We start from the raw sequence: 22435 nt of genomic DNA, 5'->3' as shown, positions 1-22435 counted from the left end.
TCAGAATCTAAAATTTAAAATTTAAATTGTCTGTAAACAGCTCAAAACAATTAACAAGTCTATATAAGTTAAATATTAGAGTTTATTAGTTTGATTTTTTTAAATACTAATGATAACATTTATCTGTGATACCTAGTTAGATATTATCTTAAATCATGTTAAATTACTTAAATGTAACTTTATAATTTAGCCATTTTTTTACATATCATTTATAAAATTATAAAAACTTTAATTTTCAATATTTTATATAACATACCTAGGTATTATAAAAAATATATTTCAAATAGGATTCCTGATAAATTAACAAATGTATAATTAACATATAATTTGTAAACTTGACTCGGGCTTGTTAAAATATATTTTTTAGTATTGTGACTTATTTAAAAATAATGATGATAATAATATAATCATTAATTAATGATACAATAAAATTAGTAATAATATTAACAATATAGAAAAAAAACAGTATATAAAATAATGTGTAAAAGATTAAACAGCAGCACAGCACCAATTCCAATTCCCATCCAAACATCCATTATTATCATTTAACATTTTTACAGTGAAACATATAGTTTAATAAAAATACTATTTAAATTATTTTAAACATCAATTAGTATAAGTATTACAACAGATATTTAAAAATAAATCAAAACATGTTAATGGTTTATAATATTCAAAGTAAGTCATTGTTAAAATAAAATATTAATTAAAAAATAATCATTAACATGGCTAAAAAAATTTAAATTGTAATAAACCAAATAGTATACAATATACATTGTAATTATCACAAGTATAATATATATATATAAGAACAATTAATAATTTTCATGATATTATCATTGGTTTTGATCACATACTAAGATAAAATATAATGGCAATGAGAGCCATATTACCAGGCAATGCTGCTTAAGGTTTAGGAGTCTCTTATAAGTATTTATACAGCACGTATCAAGTGCTACCTATATTCATCATATAAACTAGATGATCTATATAAGTAGCGCTCTATACATGATTGCTATCCCCCCCCTCTTTTCACAAGACTATTCTTAGCAGCCACCTCAACCACATGCCTGCCAGTTCATTTCCAGTCTATTCTATCTTAATCAATGGCTTTGGTCATCAACACTGCTTTATCAATAAACTTGTTGATAAATCTATAAGATCACAACGTTCAATGATATAAATAATGAAATTATATAATATAAACTTATATTTATAATATATATTTTGTAGATGATATAATATATAGTATTATTTAAAATTGGAAAACTAATAAATGATAATTAATCATTTTGGACGTACATGAAAAATAAACAGATCTGATAGTGACGTAACCTGTTATAACTTATAATATCCCAATCACCAAGGTTAACTCATTTCTCATTGAATTTAAACTGTTTAGAGTGGCGTATAGACTACAGAGCCACTAATATTAAAACCAACATAACAAAATGCAATACCAAAAAGGTGATACACTAAACTATGGCAAATTGTTCATAATATTATGTTATACAATTTAAAAAAAAGTTGTTAATAATATCATGCTATGACTTCAGGCTCCCAAGCAAACTTTTCCGTGTGCTTGATATTATTAATATCATCAACATCTTCCTTAGTGAGTTCAGTGTCAAGATCAAAATTTGTTTTTATTCTTTCTGCGGTAACTGACTTTGGTATAACAGCTGAAATTAGTTTAATAAATAATGATAATAATTAAAAACAATAAAAACCTATTTATTAATAATATGATATTGAATTTGAGTTTTAGATTATATAAGTTCTCTATATTTTATTAATAATTTTAAATTTTAGTTATAATAATATATATAATAAAGTAGAAACAATATGATTATTTTGTGTTATTAAATAATGTTCAGTGAACTTTATAAAAACAAAATGAATAAACCTAAATTAGATTTTGAAATTTCTAAAACAACCTTTTGTTTATATGTATAAAAACTGTTTGATATTTAAACGTTACCTAGGTTAACATTTTGAACATATCACTTTTTAAAACTCCTAATTTCATATTGAACTCACCATAATTTCTTTGTATTGCCCATCTCAATAACACTTGAGCAGCACTTATGGAGTGTTTTTTAGCAATACGATTTATTACTTCATCATTTAACAATGAATTTTTTCCAGCAGATCCTCCCATGGAACAATAAGCTTGTAGAACAATTTTGGCATTTTTGCACACTTTATGGAACTCGGAAGATTGTTGAAAATATGGATGGAATTCAACCTGTAAATAATTATGAATATAACAATATTTCAAATCGTTATTATGTCTGCAAAGAGTAATACGTATGTAAATGTGTGCAATATGTTTTAAACATTTTAATCAGAAAACAGAAGTTTATGCAAATGCATATGTTTATCAGGGAAGAATACACATTTTTTTAATCTGAATAAATATAATAAAAACTTATAATACGTATAACATATAATTGTGTTATCATATTTAGTAGATTTTAATTTAAAAAATGTATAATGCATATTTTTGCATTCATTTTTATTTTAACACAATACAAATAGATCAATACATTTTAAGTAAAAATGTTATATTTAAAACAATCAATACTTAAAAATAAATAATTTAAAATTAAAATTAAACAGACCAAAAGTCAAATATGAATCGTCTACTAAGTTAATTTTTAAGTTTTTAATTTAATAAATATAAAATTTATAATTTAAAACTATTTGATTGTGTTGTTTAAGCTAGATTGTAAGTTTTATAAAATAGAAGAAATAGTTAATATTTCATTTATATATGGAGAAAAATTAACATAATATATTGGTTGTTTTTCACAGCACATTTTTATAGATATTATATAATGAATATTTTATTGTTTTATTAATATTTTTTACATTTATGAATTATGATCATTTATAGGAACAAATACAAGTACAGATACATTTTTGAGTATAGGCGTACAGTTAATAGTTATGATTCTATTAGCCTTAAAAACTAACTCCAAATGTATAAATATATCCATCATAGAGTATTAAAAAATACATCAAAATCAATGCAAGGGAATGACGTAATATACATTATCTATCATTACCTGATTAACAGCAGGAACAATATTAGTTGGATCGGCGAGCATTTCTTTTATATGTTTTACGGTATAATTAGATACTCCAATATTCTTAAGTGAACCATTGCCATTGTCGTGCAACTTCATAAGAGTCTTCCAAGTTAAGTTACGAAGTTTAGAATTTTCAGGACTTTTCGCATCAATACGCCCAGCTCCTGGCCAGTGTATTAAATATAAATCCAGGTAACTGGTACCTAGATTATCCAATGATCTTTGCACAGCAGCTGTTACTTGCTTCTCATCTCCATGGTCTTTGGGAGCTATGAAATTTTATTATTAATTTTAAGATTAATAATAATAGAATACTGTTATAATTTCAAATATAAATAATGTAAAACTTAATGTACAACTCAAATTATTAATAAGGATAAATGTTATTTTATAAACGCAATTATAAGACTCTTATCGGTAAATTATCTTTCCAATTTGCAGTTTAAACAATTAATAGTCAGTTAAAAAAACAATTCATGTTCATAATTTTATTAATTTCATTACGTTATTAGTTTATTACTTATTATGTTTTGTAAAGAAGGTTGTCGTTAAGAGGATGAAGTACCAGCATATCTTGTCTCCGTCTTATACACATACGCCATAACATATTTCTGTTACCAGTTTCAATAGTGTGCTGTAAGTTTTGATATTAGAGTGAATTGACCTATTATTAGATGTTAAGGTAAAAACATTATCTCTCGTTGGTTTAAGTAGTATTTTATTTGCTAGGATTCAAACTTTTAAGTGAATTATGAATATTTTCTAATAAAAATATTTTACACGGATAATTCACTTAAAAAATAAAATATTGTAATAACCCAACAAAAGAACAGAGATAATGTTCTTATCTTAAAGTTTGATAATAGGTCAATTCGCTCTAATATCAAAACTAACAGCAAACTATTGAAACTGGCGTATGAAAATTTGGTATGTCGTACGTGTGCAGTGGCGTGACAAACTAAAAATTTATGCTTTGGCTTTAAAAATATCTACAACCAGACATTGAGACATTGCAAAAATGTATACCTAATTTTGATGTAATAAACAGATCTTCACGCTTCAGATGATACTTTGGTAATAACACTTTAAGTGCTTCTTTGATATATTGCTCATTGTTATACACTGCTGCTGTGTCTGAAAAACAATATTATATACTAAAATACTGAGTATAAAAGATTTATCAATAAATAGCTAATAGTAATGACCACAAACACTAAATATAATATGATTTTAAGAAATATTTAAATTTATAACCAAATAGAGAAAAGTAAAAACAAATAATTAAATTAACATGACATAAACCAATAATAAGACAAATTATTATTTATAAAGATAATTATACAAACTTTGAGTACTATTACCTATATACATATTAATATGACTAAGGTGTTAGGTGAGTATGAGTATTGATATTATTTTATAAAATTAAATCATTTGTTCATTATTAATAAATTATATGAATAAATAAATAAGTTTAGTGTTCCTGTATTTTTTTAAATAAATATTCACATAAGCTTATATGTATGTAAATTATGTACTTGAATCAATATGCAATCAATTTACCAATTAGACGATACCCAGCGCCAAGTGCCACATCCAAGACATCCAATATTATTTTTTTATCACTAATTGTGTATGTACCAACTAAAATCATAAAAAGTTATACAAAAATAGTTATGATCAAGATGACGATTCGAAACATAAGAACAATATTTATTTTATGACTTACATCCGATTACAGGCAGTTGGCTATTTCCTCCTTGTGTGTTTAATGGTAAAAATGTTTTAGAAATAGAAACCATTGTAATAAATGTGTTATACAGTTATACACTTTACCTATATTTGATTTTAAATGTACAATACAAAATGTATTTACAAAAGGCCCTACCGCCTACCACACCATAATAATATATCTCGTAATATATTGAATATTCAAATTATATTGTGGTATAACAAATTACAAAATCAATTATTTTGTCATGATAATATGAAATCAGAATAGTCAGTGGTTACATTATTCTTATGGAATGCTGATAAGAAGCTCCACCATAATAATATTATTGAATGCATACGTCAGTGTTGCCCTAAAAAGAAATCTTAAATTGACCTCTACAATTAAATTTAGATTTTGTTCATTGATTAAAATATATAATGTGTTGTCCGGCGTATTGTGTAGGCAAAATAGGTACATTTCCGCACTGTTCAGTATTGTCCATAATATAATAATAAAATTACATTTTAACGCATCGTAAAGATGCTCCGCTCGCAGAGAGAAAGTGGTTGCGCACAATCACAATGAAAAATGCTTTGTACCCCACCGCAACCACCAAATCCACACTCCTCGGCACCAGTCATATGCGCAGAGTAACCCAGTGACGCCATTTCAGTTTTTGTTAAACTAGGGCAACCACTTACTGATTTTCCGACTCAACATTTTAGTATAGCATCGTGCCATAGTGGGTAAAGGTTTGAGGGGTAAATATTCAGGTATTTGAACATCACACCCCGGGTTTTTAATATTTAAATATAAAAAATACCTCTATGGTCAAAAATAACTAATAATGGAAATGAAACACATTTATTTACATTATATTATGTAATATTTAGCGAAAAGGTCTTATCTGACATTATGATGTGGGTGACGTTTTGGTAGTTTGTACCACATTGATTTTAACTAGTTAATAAGTTTATGTAGTATTCTAAAAATATAATAATATTCTTACTTGTCGTACATCCATAGTCCATACTCCATTCACAATATATGGGCATAATATTATGTCCATGCGTACAACACAGTATCACACATATTGTAGAAATGATTTATTGATAAATTCAACATATTTTATGGGTCAATGTTATCAAAAACATACTCAATGACGACACTTATATAGGTTATGTACTACACAGCATATTAGACCAACTATACAGCAGTGTGGCTCCCAGTTTTATACACTGGAAATTACATCAAACAATGAATTTAAAAAAACTATTTATTTTTTTAATATGTACAAGTTTTTTCACACTATAATTATGATAATCCAAACAAATTGTAACCATCTTCTTTATTTTTTAAGTTAAATTTACAATTTATGCAACGTAACTTTTTAAGGTATTACATTCAATTTAAAGTCTCTCAGGGATACCTAGTAAAATTAAAATAACTGTAATTAGTCAATAAAAACAAATGGCTTGATAAATAAAAAAAGAGAGGAGAACGCAGACACTGATGAAAAAAATGTATTTAACAAAAAACCAAAAAGATTAATGAACAAAATTAACACCAATTGGTAACACAAAAAGAGGGAAGAGGTGCCTGCAGGCAAATCCATTTTAAGAAGCAAGAAATAAAATTCACTTACAATAATATATAAGAAGTAATATAATTTTAAACTAGACTGCAGTCTTATATCAAATCCCGAAAATTACTAATAATAATATTATTTCATTATCGAAGGATTATTTATAGGTCTCCCAGAGATGACTGGCCAAAGTATAAAAAATGTATTAAAAAAATAAACTCGAGTTAAATTCAGATAAAATTAAATAGTAGGTACAAACGCTAAAGACTCCAGTCTATATTCTCCAGATTTTGAAACCCAAAAAATGATTGACAATAATAAGTTTATCAAAAATGATTATTCAGAGGGCACAAGGTCAAAGTTCAAAAAAATTATATAAACAAATCAATAAGTTTGTTATTAGTAATACGGTAGGTTGAATCAATATTTTCCAAAAACATTGTGTGTATAAAATATAATAATATCCTTTATAGGTTTTAAGTACCCACAAAAAATATTTTTAAATTACAACAAAATAACAAATCGTATCTAATTTTTCATAAATTGAAACTAAAATATCTATAAAAAAAAACTGTTTGTAGAGCTATATTTTAGATATTTTGTTTACAGTAGAAAGTATTTATTACAATCGAGAAACAAAGGCTGTAAGAATGTTTTTTACTTATTTCGATCCCGTCCAACACTCACAATATAGATGACGAATTATCATAATAGAGACTCAACCACGACAATATAATAGATATTATGTTATATTATAAAGTGTATCATATCGCATCTTTCAGTTTTTAAATACAACAAAATAATATGTAATAAAATATATACGAGCTTTTACCATTGTAGTGTTTTTTTTTCAATTAAATATAACTTTGGTAATATTATGTTTATTACTTATTAAAGCAGAATGGTAAATATACCATACAAAACAAATATCTTGTGTGATCAGAAGTGCTCAAGGACTATGGAACGACAATCTATACAAGCTCGTCATTTGGAACATAATATGTGTAAATTAAATACAATAATTTAGTAATACAGCAGCAATTTTTTCGATATGAAAATAATCACGTTGCACGTACACATCTAAATGAGATAATATTATAATCGGTTCGTTAAATGTTCTTGCTCCACTCAATTACCTATATCGATGTGTAATAACGATCGCATGTAACAATCACAAAGTTTATCAGAACCCATGCCCCGTGCATATTATATGACATAAAAACGGTGTATACGACGTTTTGGAATTGTGGGTTATAATAAAATAACACAATATTAGATAAATAATAAACTGAACAGTAAAAAAGATTTTCACCAGACCTCAAGAGGTCAATGCACATATTATATTATAATTTATAGCTAATTAATAATGTATTTAACCATTTTAACCTAACTGATAACGCACAGTGCTTGAATTGGAAAACAATTTTAATGAAATTTAAAGAAAGAAAGATTGATGCACAAGTGTAGTTAACTCTGTGTCTCTGTGTTTACTGCAATGAAGTTTAAAACTGAAGATTTAAATGTCTCTTAAGCTCGTGTTTATCTCCACTCGCAGACACTCCTCTCATTAAATTGTTTTTCATTTAATAAATATTCGTCCTTTTTCTTTATTCTAAAAATGTATAAAATATTTTAACATAATATATTGTGTTGCTTGAGTCATGAAACTTGTTAATAGCATATTTTTAACAAGGCTCGTAGAAGACTACGACAGCAGGTTATTTTTATTGGTATATTTACTTGATATTTTGTTATTTTCATTAATTCGATAAAATTGTAAAATAAAGTCTTGATTGTGCTTTTTTTGGTGTCATCGTAAGAAAAATTATGAGGGGTACCTACGCAACATTTTCGGCGTAATACCGTTGTACGTATAGTGTAAAACGGGTTGAACGCACAACTGATTTTCTCTGTGTGCGCGGCAACACCTTTTCAAATGCGATTCACGCATACCATTTTATATAATTGGTATTTGGTTTAAGGGGATTGGTGGCGATGATTTCCTGTCTTTGTCTAACACACGCGCAACATAAGAATTTAGACGTGTTTTTTGTCCAACGTACCGATTGATATAGTGAAGCGATAAAAATTCTGAAAACAGATTTGAAATTTTCATCAAGTCTACTTGAGATCGGTTAGTCTACATGTTTGATTTTTTGATTTACACTTCTCCAAAAAATGAAATATGAAATTTTTTTAATTACTCTTTAATAATACAATAATTTTAGGATCTTGGAGGATAATATAAAATATGTGGACTGACCGATCTCAAGTAGACTTGACGAAAAATTCAAATCTGTTTTCAGAATAAATATCCTTCACTATATCAATCGGTACGTTGGACAAAAAACACGTCTAAATTCTTATGTTACGCGTGTGTTAGACAGACAGGAAATCGTCACCACCAATCCCCTTAACGACATCGGCTCTAAAGCTATCGTGACCCCTATCACCCACATAACTACCAAACAATATAAGCACTGCAGTGGAGCCCAAAGCGGGTGTCTGAATGTTAACGGAATGGAGTGCGATGAGGTGGTACTTGAAATTCCCAACGCAAATTCCCCGCTAATCTTATCATCGTATTCATGGCATGGCTTTTCATTCGTAAAAAGAAATTTCCGGTGGTTCACCACAATCGTCATAAAAAAGAAATACTTGCATTTTATTGTGATGTTGATGACGGCTAATATACCTATACGCACGAGTTGCCGCGGAAAATTAAAATAATATAAATTCATACCAGTTGAACGTGTGATTGCTAAATAATACGCCCCCGTGTACGTTGTGTGGTGACGTGCGCGCGTGCCGGCGAAGCGGTTTGTTCGATTTTTGTCGTTTCTACCTTTCGTCAACCATCCGAGTACAAAAACGTAAGACACAACAATACTAAACAGCAGATCGAGTTTCGAATAAGTTAATAATAATTCGTGCTGTGACCTGCTCTTATATAATAACCATTAGTTGAAATTTTATCGTTATTATTTCTTTCCAAAATCATTGCAGCGATTTGCATTAGTCGCAGAACGGTTTTCTCCGTTACCATAAATCATGTACCCATAATATATATACAATATACATATATACATATAAATCTGCGGGAGAGTTACACAATCCCAACGGTTTTTACTCGATGGCAGAAATCACCGTGAACTATTTGCCGTATACGATTAATCCGTATCAAAGATGTATAAATAACGTTAATATTTCCAAAGTCAGTTGAAATGAAAACTTTTTAATAGGTACAAAACATATAATTTCAAAGGCACTTAGGCAAGTAAGCTTTCCGATTACTTTGTATTAACCGTGAAATTTATAAAATAAAGAGAGATGAGTTTTATACTATTACGGCATGCCACTCTAAATATTAGATACTTATAATAATTGTTATATTATAATATTATTTTATTAATAAGTAAAAACAAATACAATTTAGTAAAGTTATGGTTTAAAGTTTAACAACAATAAGTGCTTACTGATTAATATTTTTATATAAAAACCGGATAAGTGCAGTGGGGTGGACTAGGTCAGTGGTAGTAATCGTCCCTTCGGTCCTCAGACAAGATAGTGTATTATCACAGTATTGCATTTGAATGCAATGATTGCATTCGATAAAAAACGATTTTAAGCGGACGAAAGAAAATGTATGAATCATAAATATGTTAATAAATAACAATTAATTGTATAGTATAATAATATATTATATTCAATGGGAATTAGGTAATTTTTACATTTTATTCGTTTCTATAGTGATAAACAAAGAGTTAGAAATAAAATAGGTTAGAAAAATAAATGTTCGTGGTTTTTCCCATGACGTTAAAAAACTATTGAGAAAATCGAAAAAATACCTGTTTAAAGTACCATCTTAATCCAATTTGCTAAAAGATAAGATACTATGTGTTAAAATCGAAGCACTTCTGGTAGAAATTTCGTTTACAGGATAAAAAAAAAATCATTGTAAAACCACTAGTCTCCTCCCTCCGCTCAGAATCTAAAATTGAAAGTATCATTGAATCATATTATACCAAAAAGGTAGGTAATAGGTATGTATCACTTTCAAATTAGTTTATTATAATAATACCGTTTGATTGGGTTAAAAAAAAATATTGTCTCATGTATGTATAAACAAATTAAAAACCAAAAAAAATTTAAAAAAATTAAAAATTCAGTTTTTTTTTGAGAACTTTTAATAAGTCAGTGAAAATATGAACATTTATTTCTGGTTTATCTCCACACAGTTTTTAATTTTTGTTTCACGATTTCTCGTATTGAAATTTATCTATTTTGGTTTTTCTTTTGTTCGTAAATATCAGTTTTTCCTGTTACGATATAATACATATAAATGATATATAATAAAGGTATTATCACATATTATGTTTATAAATGTAACATTTTAATATAATTATAAACGCAGACAGATAACGTAGCGTTGTTTAAACGTAGGCATGACGTGGGAATGACGATTAAGCACGAAAGTTCAACAGCTATCGCTCTATATTGCCGCCTCCCAAGTACAAGTATACATTATAGATTATCGATACAAGTACGTTGACCTATTGATACTTTTGGACGGTTTGCTCCTTATTTATATACATATATATTTAGGGAGATCTATACGTGATACGAACCGAATACAATATTATTATTTTCTTATCTGGTGGCCGTCTCGTATATATGTAAAACGCGTTTATGTTGATTTCGTCTCGTAGGTACGTTTTTCATGTTTACGGACAAAGGATAAATCCGAAGTCCGTCCGGCGATGAATGTAAATGTTTTGTACAGTCTGACATTAATAAGACTGCTGATATAATATAGGTATTGCTAGTCGTCGTTACACAACACACACGCGCCTCTCAAAAAGGTTATTACCACTGTTGATTTCTGTAATATCACTCAGTGGTTGGATTGGCCCAAAACAAATGAAGGGATGTAAGAACTTAAATGTTTTAAATATTCCATACGTTCCATCCTCTTAGATGTATAAATGTATTATTTTTAGTACTTAAAATCTCTAGGTCTCTTATACACCATCTTATCTTCAGCACGTTAGCCACCCCCCCCCCCCCCCCATCGTATGCCACTGCATTACATACAGCGACGACTATAATAGAAATGGTTTTTGATTAAAATAATAATATAAACGTTCACAATCTCAAAAACTCGATGTTATCATGTTGTTGAAAATAAATACGATGTTTCCTTCACTGGCGTGTTTCATTAAATGTATATGGTGCGGCCTGTGACGGACGCTGAGAAAACTTCCGGTTGACATTGGTGACGAGCCTGACCAGCATATGAGATATTGTTTCATCCATACGGCATATAATAATAACGACATCTTTAATTATACATGTTTAAGAGATTCTATTATAATATTATTATTATTTTATTGTGACTTCCGGAGTAGATCGAAATTATATCATCGTCGCGTATGGATATTACGTAGGTATAAACGTACAATACGCGTTTTTATACTATACCTACATACAAAACGTGCATGCTGAGTTATGCCCCCGCACGTGATTTCACGTGTTTGTGAGAGCTGAGTGTATATTTTCCCTATGACAGGAAAAGCTCGTGGACGGACCAACATCGCAGCACATCACACTCGCGTGCGTGTGTGTACGGAAAGAAAAACGCACACGCAGGTTATCATGTGTAGACCGGATCGCCTTGACCTTGGCAATAGACGTACACACCGTCGCGTCATTCGCTATAACATGTGTTTGTGTGCGTTTGTGTGTGTATATTGTGTGTACATTGTGTGGTGTGCATGAGTGTGTACACAGTACACATTTGCAACAATTTGATGGTAAAATTAAAACACGCACAAGGGCGTACCTTACCGGAGGACATAGGCGCAAATGGCATTTGAGATCTGGAGAGCTTAAGCCCTACTTTAATAATATTACATGACTTTAAATTTTTTTTATTAAATTTTAATATCATTTAGGAAATGTTTGTCGGGGGACTATGGACATTTTTGGTGATATAGCCCCTAAATCCCTTCCTATATTTGCCCATATGCCGGAGGAAGTGGCCACGGTCGGTGTACGTGCTGTACCTCACACGACTGTTGCACGTTGTTCACACGCATAATAATAATAATTAATAACATAATTATAATTTAAATCGAATACCCCTTCTTTAAAGAACATTCCTTAAAGCCATTATACTTTGCCTCCAAAATTTATGTACAATATACAGTAGTACAGTATGTTAGTACCTACCTAACTATTATATATGCGTGGTATATTTATATATATATATACCATAACTCGGCGTCTCTGTTGGACGTCGCAGTGAAGAGAAAAAACATCATCAGTAATAAAATAAACAACGTAATCAACGAAATCATTTCAAAATCACTCCGTGAACACCATAACATGAGGCGTGATAACAATTCCGAGCTGCAGTGTAATTAGACCACCTGCGCCAATTAATTATTACTTATTATAGGTAGCCAGGTAGGTACATATTATACCTTCTACTGATACTTATAGGTACAACAGAATAAAAGTTATAGTAAGCCACAACAACAGCGTTTTGCAATTACTGTGAATTGGGTGAAAATCTAGAAAATACGAAAATTAGAATTCTTGTCACAGAGAATAATATTTAGTTGTTTTTGTCATCGGTTTTCACGGTCATCAAGAAAATATCCGCTGTTTCTCCAACCGGTTATTCCACCTTGCATGTATCGCGCGTATCGTTATGTAATTCTCTGGAATTGATTTTGATTTAATAAGACGTGAAAAGAGAGATTGAACAAAAAACATGGGGGGGGGGGATTGCCATTATCAATAAACATTTCCGCATATTGGCTTAGATAAATACAGGTGGCGTGCATATCATCATAAGTGATACTTGAGTATTTTATAAAATTTTTAATACCTGCGAAGCAACAACCTCTCTACCACTATTATTTTATATACATACAATAATAAACGATTTACATACTGGTAAATCATATAATTCCATGTCGTATTGCCACAAATTTACATTTTTTTTCCAGAGTGTATAGGTGCTAACATAGTCTACTGCACTAAACATACAGTTTGTGGTTCTATACGTGGAAACATGTTGGCTTAGAGAAACTATTTAAAAGTGATCTTTTTTACAGTCAGAAATTTTGATCTTAGAGAAAGTTTTTGATTTAGTATTTCATTGTTTGTTATATTGTAACGACAAGCATATTAAAATATGACAAAATCCATAAAATAAAATTAATAATAATGCGGGCATAGGTTGTTATTCGTTTGGCGTTTGTATTATAAGTTAGGACTTAGGTACCTACGATTGTACATCTTACTTATTTATTATTAAACGTTTGAAATTAAACCCATAAAACCTACAGGTTTTTATCAGGGAACAGTTTCTTAATTGTTACCTCAGATAAATTACATTATGTTGTGTGTATTATAATCTAAATTTTAACCTATCTCAAATAAACAAATTATAATTTACTTCCTTTTTAACGAAGGTCATTGATATTAGTCAGAACATTCTCAACTAATACTCGTTTCACTTACGGCGATTTCTCTAAAATAATAGTTCAGCCTTGACAAGATTAAATATATTTGTAATACTTAAGTTGTTGTTTAAGGACCAAGAGCATTTTAAGCATAGGCCCTAAGGAAAAAACTTCAAGGTTTAACATTTTATAATGCCACAAAGGGCAAGATATTATAACGAATAAAATAGGTAAACTTACGTTACGTAGTAAAATAATATTTTAGATAAGCATTTTGAATTATATCGTATAAATGTATAATTATAAAATATATATAGGCTATAGCAAATTAGTTATTGTTGTGAAAAACAATCAATATATCTGTATAATTTACCTTAGTCCTTAAGTATTTTATTATATTCTGAAAAAGGTTGTTTTCAATTAAGAACGCAAGCTAAACTAAACGGGAATCATACATAAATTTATTTTTGAGTGATATAAACTTTTTTAATATGTTCCATTTAACAGCGGTATAATACATTTTCCGATATTTTAATTTGTAATCTCTTATTTAATCTTTGAAATAAAATAGTACCTATACGTAATTAATGTATCACAATATTATATTTATTATTCATTTATTACAAGCATAATGATTCTGAACTCGAAATTTGATTTTAAAATTGATGCGGTTAAACAATTTTATAATAAAAATAAATGGGTACTTAAATCAAATAATTTAATAACTTTAACAAATCTCAACAATATTATACTATTTTATCAATCACCATATTGTAGATAGTGTTTCGATTTCCGAAAGAGAGAATAACAGTTCAATAGCATTATTGAAAATGAAATTGAGTACGGAACAGAAACGACAATCGATCATGGGTACAAAGACGTGATAAAGATATGGAAAAGGGGGCAGTGTCCTAGGGCGATAAAAGTTGTAATATTTTAAAGGGCGGAAAATGATTAAATATATATGTTAGGGGCGCCCTGACTCTAGGCACTAGGGCGGTGACAGGTACGGGTGATTAGTGATTAGTACTACACTGCATAGGTACAGTAAATTGACATAACATTTCAGTATTATTTTTATTACTTCAATACCATTTAGCTGAACACGCACAAACGTAAAACCACTGATTATAAATAGTATAATAGTACTATGTATAATCAATGATAAACGTTTTTGAGCGAATTGGTGAAATAAAAAATAACAAAGTATAAATAAATATTAGAATATACCTACTGGTTTTGATAATGTAACTAATGTTACGGCGGCTATGGTGTTGGTGGGGAACAGTATTGTACACTATTCAGGGAAGGGGCGAAAGTAGGCGGCGCGAAATTGGCCAAAAACATCATCAAACGCTGTGCGATCTGCTTCCCGATCCGCATGTGGCCTGAACGCGGAAATCGGATCGCGCGCGCGCGGGTTTTTTAACGCGCAAGGTCAAAAATAATTACTGCCAAGGTTCTTTTTTGGAACAGATCGACGACGGCAGTGCTCTATGTTTTTGTTTTACATTACTAAATTACTTATTATTGTTATTTTCAATAGGTATATAATGAGTTCACTATATTATTATGTATTATTAAAAATATTTAATCGATACAGCGACACGACGGGCGAACGAAGACGATCCGATAGCTGATTGTTATTTATTATTATTATTAGTTTTCCAATTCTGTTTTGGTAAGATTTTTTTTCACCAATTCTATACTACCGGCTATTGCGACCTGAATAAAGAAGACTGTGACGTAATTTATTGTGAGGGAGGGCACACAATATTAAAGTAAAATTAAAAACCATATCATCATCGCCTTGTCTGCTACAATTATTAGACGATACGCGTGCGCGCCTGTGTGTGTAGTTATTCGGATCATTGTTTACTTTTTGTTTGTTTGATACCCGGAAGTCTAAAATATGTTCGTTCGCATAACGACCACATAAACATCGTAGATCGATTGATTTCTTTATGCTGTTTAAACAAACTAGTTTACCATGATATAGGTATATATTATAGATACTATATATATATATATATTAAAATACATTATAGGTATTACGGCAATAAATTGAAAATAATTTTTTTTATACATTTCTATAATTTCAAAATTCAAATTTATGGTTCTTTGGCCTACTGTGGTTTTAAATAAGATACAAGTAAATTGTAGGTAATTATATAATAACAGAGTAAAATAATATTATAACATTTGATTTTGGTTTTAGTAGAAACTATTATCAATTTTCGAATTCGATTCCTATGGATATAGGCCAATGATCTTTGAAAGTATTTTATCGAGTAGGAATCGAATATAGTACATTTCAATTTTTTGGTACATAGTTTTAACAACAATATAGGCAGTAGGTACAATCAAAATATAAGACGTAAATGTATTGAATTATGACATATCTTCCATATTATAATTAAATTCATTTTTCACATTTGTTGTTTCTGATATGATGTGTCTATACGGTTTGGTACTTACTTCAGTAGTTAAGTGCAGTATCTAATGCGTACCATAAACTATAATTTTAAAAAATTAAATAGATTGTGTAATATATGCATACCAATGTATGCAATTGAAAATTCGTAACGTTTATGTCATATTATATAGAGTCATAATATATAGACGTACGGCTATAAATTAGTAATTACGAAGTAATTGTCATTGAACGGGTTTTCAATAACATATGAGTATAAGTGTGATAAGTCTAAGACAATAATAATTGCGCTGACTTCCTCAGTTATATAAATCCATTTATTGAAACGTTTTTAAAAAGATGATAGTATGAACTTATTTAATAAAACGCAATGGTTGGTAATTTTCTTATTTTTGTACGGTTACTATAGACAGCTGATGCTTCAATAATGTAACATGTCTTGATCAATAAATGCCTAATAATGTGATGTCTAAACCTAAATATTAAATTATTATAGGTATTATTATAATTTAAAATTATTTATCACGATATAGGTAAATAATATGTATTGGATTGTAATTTGTTAAGACTCGTCGTAGGAGGTTACAACATGGGCCAATTGCAAGGTTTTATTACTTATAACTTTGAAATTGAAAGCCAAAGTAGATACCATGTACCTACTCCATAGTTATATTTATACGCTACAAGGTATAATTTATAAAATTGTTTGTTAATTGGTCAAATAAGAAAATGTTAAAAATATAATATATATTAACCAAAATTTGATAGCATAATACTAAAATGCCTACATAGGTTCTTATAAATATATCTATAATAAAAAACAACAACGGATGGTTAAAGAAAAATTGCATCTATTGTTCAAAAGTGTTTACAGTAATTTTGCAAGACATAAAATACATAAAATGATATATATGTATGACAGTCATACTAAGTCACTATGACTGTGTGAGCACTGAGCAGTGAGCAGTAACTTTGTGTGCAGTGAAACAAAAGAATTTTAATATAGATTGAATTACACGAAGGATCAGCTGCAAATGAATAAAATATATATAGTTCGTATCTATTTTATTTAGGGTTAAGTAGTGTAGTTATACGTTTAGGTAGTTCAAAGCAACGCATAATACCATTCGAGCAATATAATATTATAACGTATGAGAATATAATGGTTTATACCTATCATACTATTAAATATAAATAATAAACAGTTCTACTCCTATCGTTTTATTTAAGATACGTAAACTTTGACGAATTAGAAAATAATTAAGTCGTCAATATACAATGACAATGATAATACTTCCTAGTTTATTAATGCTATTTAATCAGCATAACTACGTTTTAAGAATATTTTATTAATTAGGTAATAAAACAAAACAATATAGAGTTTCATTTATATAAGTAGGTATACAATGGTATACAAGTAGTAAACAAGATAAAATAATACAAAACTATATATTTACTTCCATTTTATTATCTATCAAGTGCTCAAACTTTGAAGCACATAAGTATAAACGAATAACTATTTAGGTAAAATAATATTATATTTTCAATGTTATTATAATTAATGATATAACTAGCATAACCAGGTATTATTGAAATACTTATAGAATTGTAAAAACACTAAGTTTCTATGGGTTCAATATATTTAATATTAATTTATTTTAATTATGTTAGTATCTATTGCATTTGATCAAAACTGGAAATATATCATTAATTTATATAAAGTATAAACAATCTACGTGAAAAATAAGCATTGTTAACAAATTACTTGCGTCCTACGCCTACCATTACCTATCATCTTAAAATGTGAATTTTAATTTAACTCTTTCCATAGGTATACCTGCCGACTACCATGCAGATTGAAAATTTTTTTTAGTTTGTTAACCTATTGAAAATGTATATTGTATGTTGTAACTTAAAAGTTAAAGGTAATGTTGTGTAATGTTGTGTAATGTTAATATTATGTATAATTATATCCATTATCCATAGTAAATATTTTATTTATAATACCCTTACGTGAATATGATAAAGTTGTTTCATGTTTTACAGTATTATTATATTTTGTTCATCAATAAATAGAATAATTTAAATTTAAAGTCAATTATTGGGAACAAAAATTATTATTTTTAGTAATTAACTATCCAATATTTTGTAATGCCTTATAATTATTCACTTTATTCATTCATTGATATGATCTTATTATTTAATAATTTCAAACATTTATTATAATTTGAGTAAAATGAATTACAAAATATTTAATGTACCTATTTCTAGTTTACAAGCATGATTCTGAATGGAGCAAGGAATTTATTAGTTTTATACTGATGTGTAGGGCTCGGAAGCTGTAGGAATTGCATATTTTTCTGTATGATCACAATTTATAGCAGACCTAGCTAGAAATTTGAAGTATAAAATCGCGAGTTGAAAAATTGAAAATTGAAAATGCATATTTTGCATATTTTACCAATTTTAGTAAAAAAAGTGCATATTTCATTGGTTTTATATGCATATTATGTATATTTTATATTTCTCTAAAAAAATTGATTTTTTCCTTTCTTAACCTGTATATATCCACTAATATTGAATATATAAAACTCAAAATTATCAACGAAGGTATTTATTGTCATCGCCATAGTCAATTACGGAGTTAATAACAGTGATATTGTGACACGCATTTATAGTCTATCATGCTAGTATGCCGAAATACTTATTTGTAGGGCTCGGAAGTTGTAGGAATTGCATATTGTTCTGTATGATCTCAATTTATAGCAGACCCAGCTAATTAGATAGAAATAGAAATTTGAAGTAGGTATATAATTGCGAGTTAAAAAAATTGAAAATGGAAAATGCATATTTCGCCAATTTTAGCTAAAAAAGTGCATATTTCATTGATTTTATACGCATTTTTTCATGCATATTTTGAAATTTTTTCGTGCATATTTGCATACATATTTTACATTTTTTAGCTCCTACAACTTCCGAGCCCTACTGATGTGTGTTTTCTTATGTCTGACAAAATATAGATATTCAAGAATGGATAGCACACGCATAATAATTTTATGGTGCTAACATTAGGTACCACACGGTACGAAGGAGCGGATCTCCTGTTTTCCAAAGGTGCCTGTTATTTATATGCATGTACAAATTATTAATGCATTGGTTTATGCATTATTTGAGTACAATTTACGAAGGAGGAAAGCAATTTTTTTTTAAATGTAATCAATTAATTTTACATTCATAAAAGCATTTAGTTTTTAATACGAATATCTGCAGTAATACCCATTTAATGATAACGTAAAATTTTTAATTTATGTTTTATAATAACCTTTGTAGTTGATGCTAAAAATAAAAGAAAAAAATGTTTCACGTTTAATAAATATTTTAATATGACTCTTGAGAAAGATATGCTATATATTATATTTATACATCATGCACGATATTGTAAGAATAAGCTCTCTGTGGGAGTCAAATTCCTTCCCCCATCAACAACACCATTACCGTTTAACTTGATTTTCCTTAAGGACACGGTAAGGAAAATAGAATATCCATAGTCGGAACTCGGAAAGCAAATTCTGTACCAAACTTTGTATTAGAATTTATTTGTTCGCCGTTCGGATTTCTGGTGGTTGATGTATTCGAGTGTTCAAAAATAAAAGCAAAATAAATGGGTACAATTGAACAACTCTGGAATAACTTGGTTAATAAACTCTTTAACTGTGTGTCTGTGTGCCTAATATTTAGATTATACGAGATTATATATATATTCGTTGGTTATTCCTCAGAATATTATTTAAATTCATAAAACATTAAAGTGAAAGAGGATACTATTCTTATGTCATTATGTCACTCATATACTAAATTAATGGACGCACGAAGCATAATGCATAAATGTTAATATTTGTTAATAACTAAAAATATTTAATATATAATAGGTAAGTACTTGAGTAAAAATATTCGAGTAAAAGTATTCGAATAATTTTTAAGTACTCAAAAATGTATTTTAAATACTTTTGAAAAAAGTAGTCAAAATCAAATACTTCAATAATTCTTTTCAACTTATATATTTTATATTTTAATTTTGATCACGTAAAATAAAAATAAAAATTGGGAATAATATAATATATATTATATATCATTATTGTGAATATTAAACTCAACGAAAAATCAAATACTTCGACAAATAAAACAGTTAAGAATTTTTAAGCTCCATCAAATAATGTGGTGTGAAATATATGCTGTGTAAAATTAAAGTAAAATATGAACATTAATTCGGTTTATTTAAGTATCTGTATCTGTATATTTGAATACTTCTAAAAAGTATCTTTATAAAGGTAGCCTATAGTCTATAGATATTGATGTAAATGTAATGCTGTCAATAATTATTATTAAACAACTAATAACAAAATCGAACTGACCACAAAAAAAAAAACGACATATTATTAGGTATATCGTATATGGATAGAATTTTTTTTTTTACTACATTTTTGGAATTGGAATAAAATCTATATATCGTTTGTACATAATAATCTTAATTATGTTATTTAATTTTAGCTTGATGACTTGAGGGGAGAATCCACGCATTGGCGACACTTCTGGCATGTGATTATGGGGTATTAAATTAGACGGGGAGAAGGTCGTGACACCATATTATATTCTTTTTACTCTTTTGGTAGTATTGCCGGGCATTGTTTTGGCTAAATTTTTTGATAGAATATATTTTGAGATTGAATAATTGTAGTAACGTGTATAAGGCCGTATTATGGGGGGTCAACCCCCTCTTAAACTTGTTTATAATTAAGAGGACGTCGTACCCGCATGTATTGTCTCCGTCACAAGTAGGTAGACACGACATACCTATTTTACGTTCACCATTTTCAATATTGTGCTGTTAGTTTTGATATTTGAGTGAATCCCCCACGGCTCCCGGTCACCAAATTTTGTACACAATACAATATGTATATAATAATATGAATATATTATATAATATGTGTATACTGAATGTCTATAAAAAATTGTATATCCCTCAACCCCTTTGAAAAAATCCTAGATACACTACTGATTGACCTATTATACAATTCAAAGGTAAAATTATTATATAATGTGTGCAGTTTAAGATAAAATGTACAGTTTCGAAAATATCATAACTTACATAAAAATAATAATAACAATATTATAAACCTTGGTGGGGCCACAGATAATCTTACTTTCAAATTGTATAATTTATCAATTCACTCTATAAATATTATAATATCAAAACTAATAGCACACTATGAACCCGGTGAACGAAAATTTGCTTTGTCCTACGTGTGTAAGATGGAGACAACACACTCGGGTACGACGTCCTCTTAATGGATTCAATTTCTGAAACTAAATTAATTATAATAATTTACTATATGTTTCCCTAATAATATTTTTAACTGTATATTATTATGTTTGGTATTGTTATACACGTATGTGTTTGATATGTAAAATGGGGCATGTTAATGAACAATGTCAATTCTATGAACCCAACAATTTGGAAATCTGTTTTAGTAGCTTTATAAAATTTAAATTTGGAAAAAAAAGTTTTTAAAATTTTTTTTAAATTGGGTTTAAAATTAAAAAAATTGTAATATGTTAAATTAATAATAACTAGGTATAATATATAAGAATATAATATAATAATAATATTTATGAATTTATGAAGTAAAATACAAAAAAATTATATTTTTACCCTATAAATATGCATTATGATAAAACCCTTGATATTTTAACTAAAATTGATTGTATAGGTATTGGTGTAGTCCTTAGATTATGAAGGTTATTATCAAAAATCAAATAATTTCAAGGTACCTATGCACGTAATTTGGTATATTGGTCATTGACCACAGTACGGATTAGTGATTAATATAGCATTAATCTCTGTAGAAAATAAATATATATATATAACAAGTACGTATATAATATGTGTATATATTATATTTCATTAAAAATAACCTTCCTATGCTAAAAAATATTAATTTTACATATTATACGAGTATGATTTTATCTATAATATTTTGAATGATATTTTTATTTCCTGATCTTATGTTTGTTGAATTTTAAATAAATTTAAAATAAATGTACCTTTTACATTTATACAGATTAAGAAAGCAA

At 28.2% G+C, this 22435-nt stretch overlaps 1 protein-coding gene across 1 annotated transcript; it reads right to left on the bottom strand.

Moving 5' to 3' along the window:
- Window positions 1-417: 417 nt before the first annotated feature.
- Window positions 418-5007, bottom strand: LOC100160409 (glyoxal reductase). The gene is made up of 6 exons (XM_001944681.5): window positions 4825-5007; window positions 4659-4739; window positions 4122-4229; window positions 3072-3364; window positions 2041-2248; window positions 418-1682 (listed from the first exon to the last, which is right to left on the bottom strand). Exons 1-6 carry the CDS (start codon window positions 4895-4897, stop codon window positions 1540-1542), a joined length of 906 nt encoding a protein of 301 aa, XP_001944716.1. The 5' UTR covers window positions 4898-5007; the 3' UTR covers window positions 418-1539.
- Window positions 5008-22435: the final 17428 nt, after the last annotated feature.

This window comes from Acyrthosiphon pisum, chromosome A3 (assembly GCF_005508785.2).
Source record: "Acyrthosiphon pisum isolate AL4f chromosome A3, pea_aphid_22Mar2018_4r6ur, whole genome shotgun sequence".
Classification (NCBI taxonomy): domain Eukaryota; kingdom Metazoa; phylum Arthropoda; class Insecta; order Hemiptera; family Aphididae; genus Acyrthosiphon; species Acyrthosiphon pisum.
Note: the sequence above shows the minus strand (reverse complement) of the source record. Positions and strands in the feature narration are given on the sequence as shown.

What these genes read in the sequence shown, in the direction of transcription:
- LOC100160409 (XM_001944681.5), bottom strand. Translation starts at nt 4,897, where the DNA reads ATGGTTTCTATTTCTAAAACATTTTTACCATTAAACACACAAGGAGGA. An exon ending in TTGTTCCTGCTGTTAATCAG is followed by an intron (nt 2,249 to 3,071) that starts GTAATGATAGAT and finishes AATTATTTACAG; the next exon opens with GTTGAATTCCATCCATATTT. An exon ending in GGCAATACAAAGAAATTATG is followed by an intron (nt 1,683 to 2,040) that starts GTGAGTTCAATA and finishes AACTAATTTCAG; the next exon opens with CTGTTATACCAAAGTCAGTT.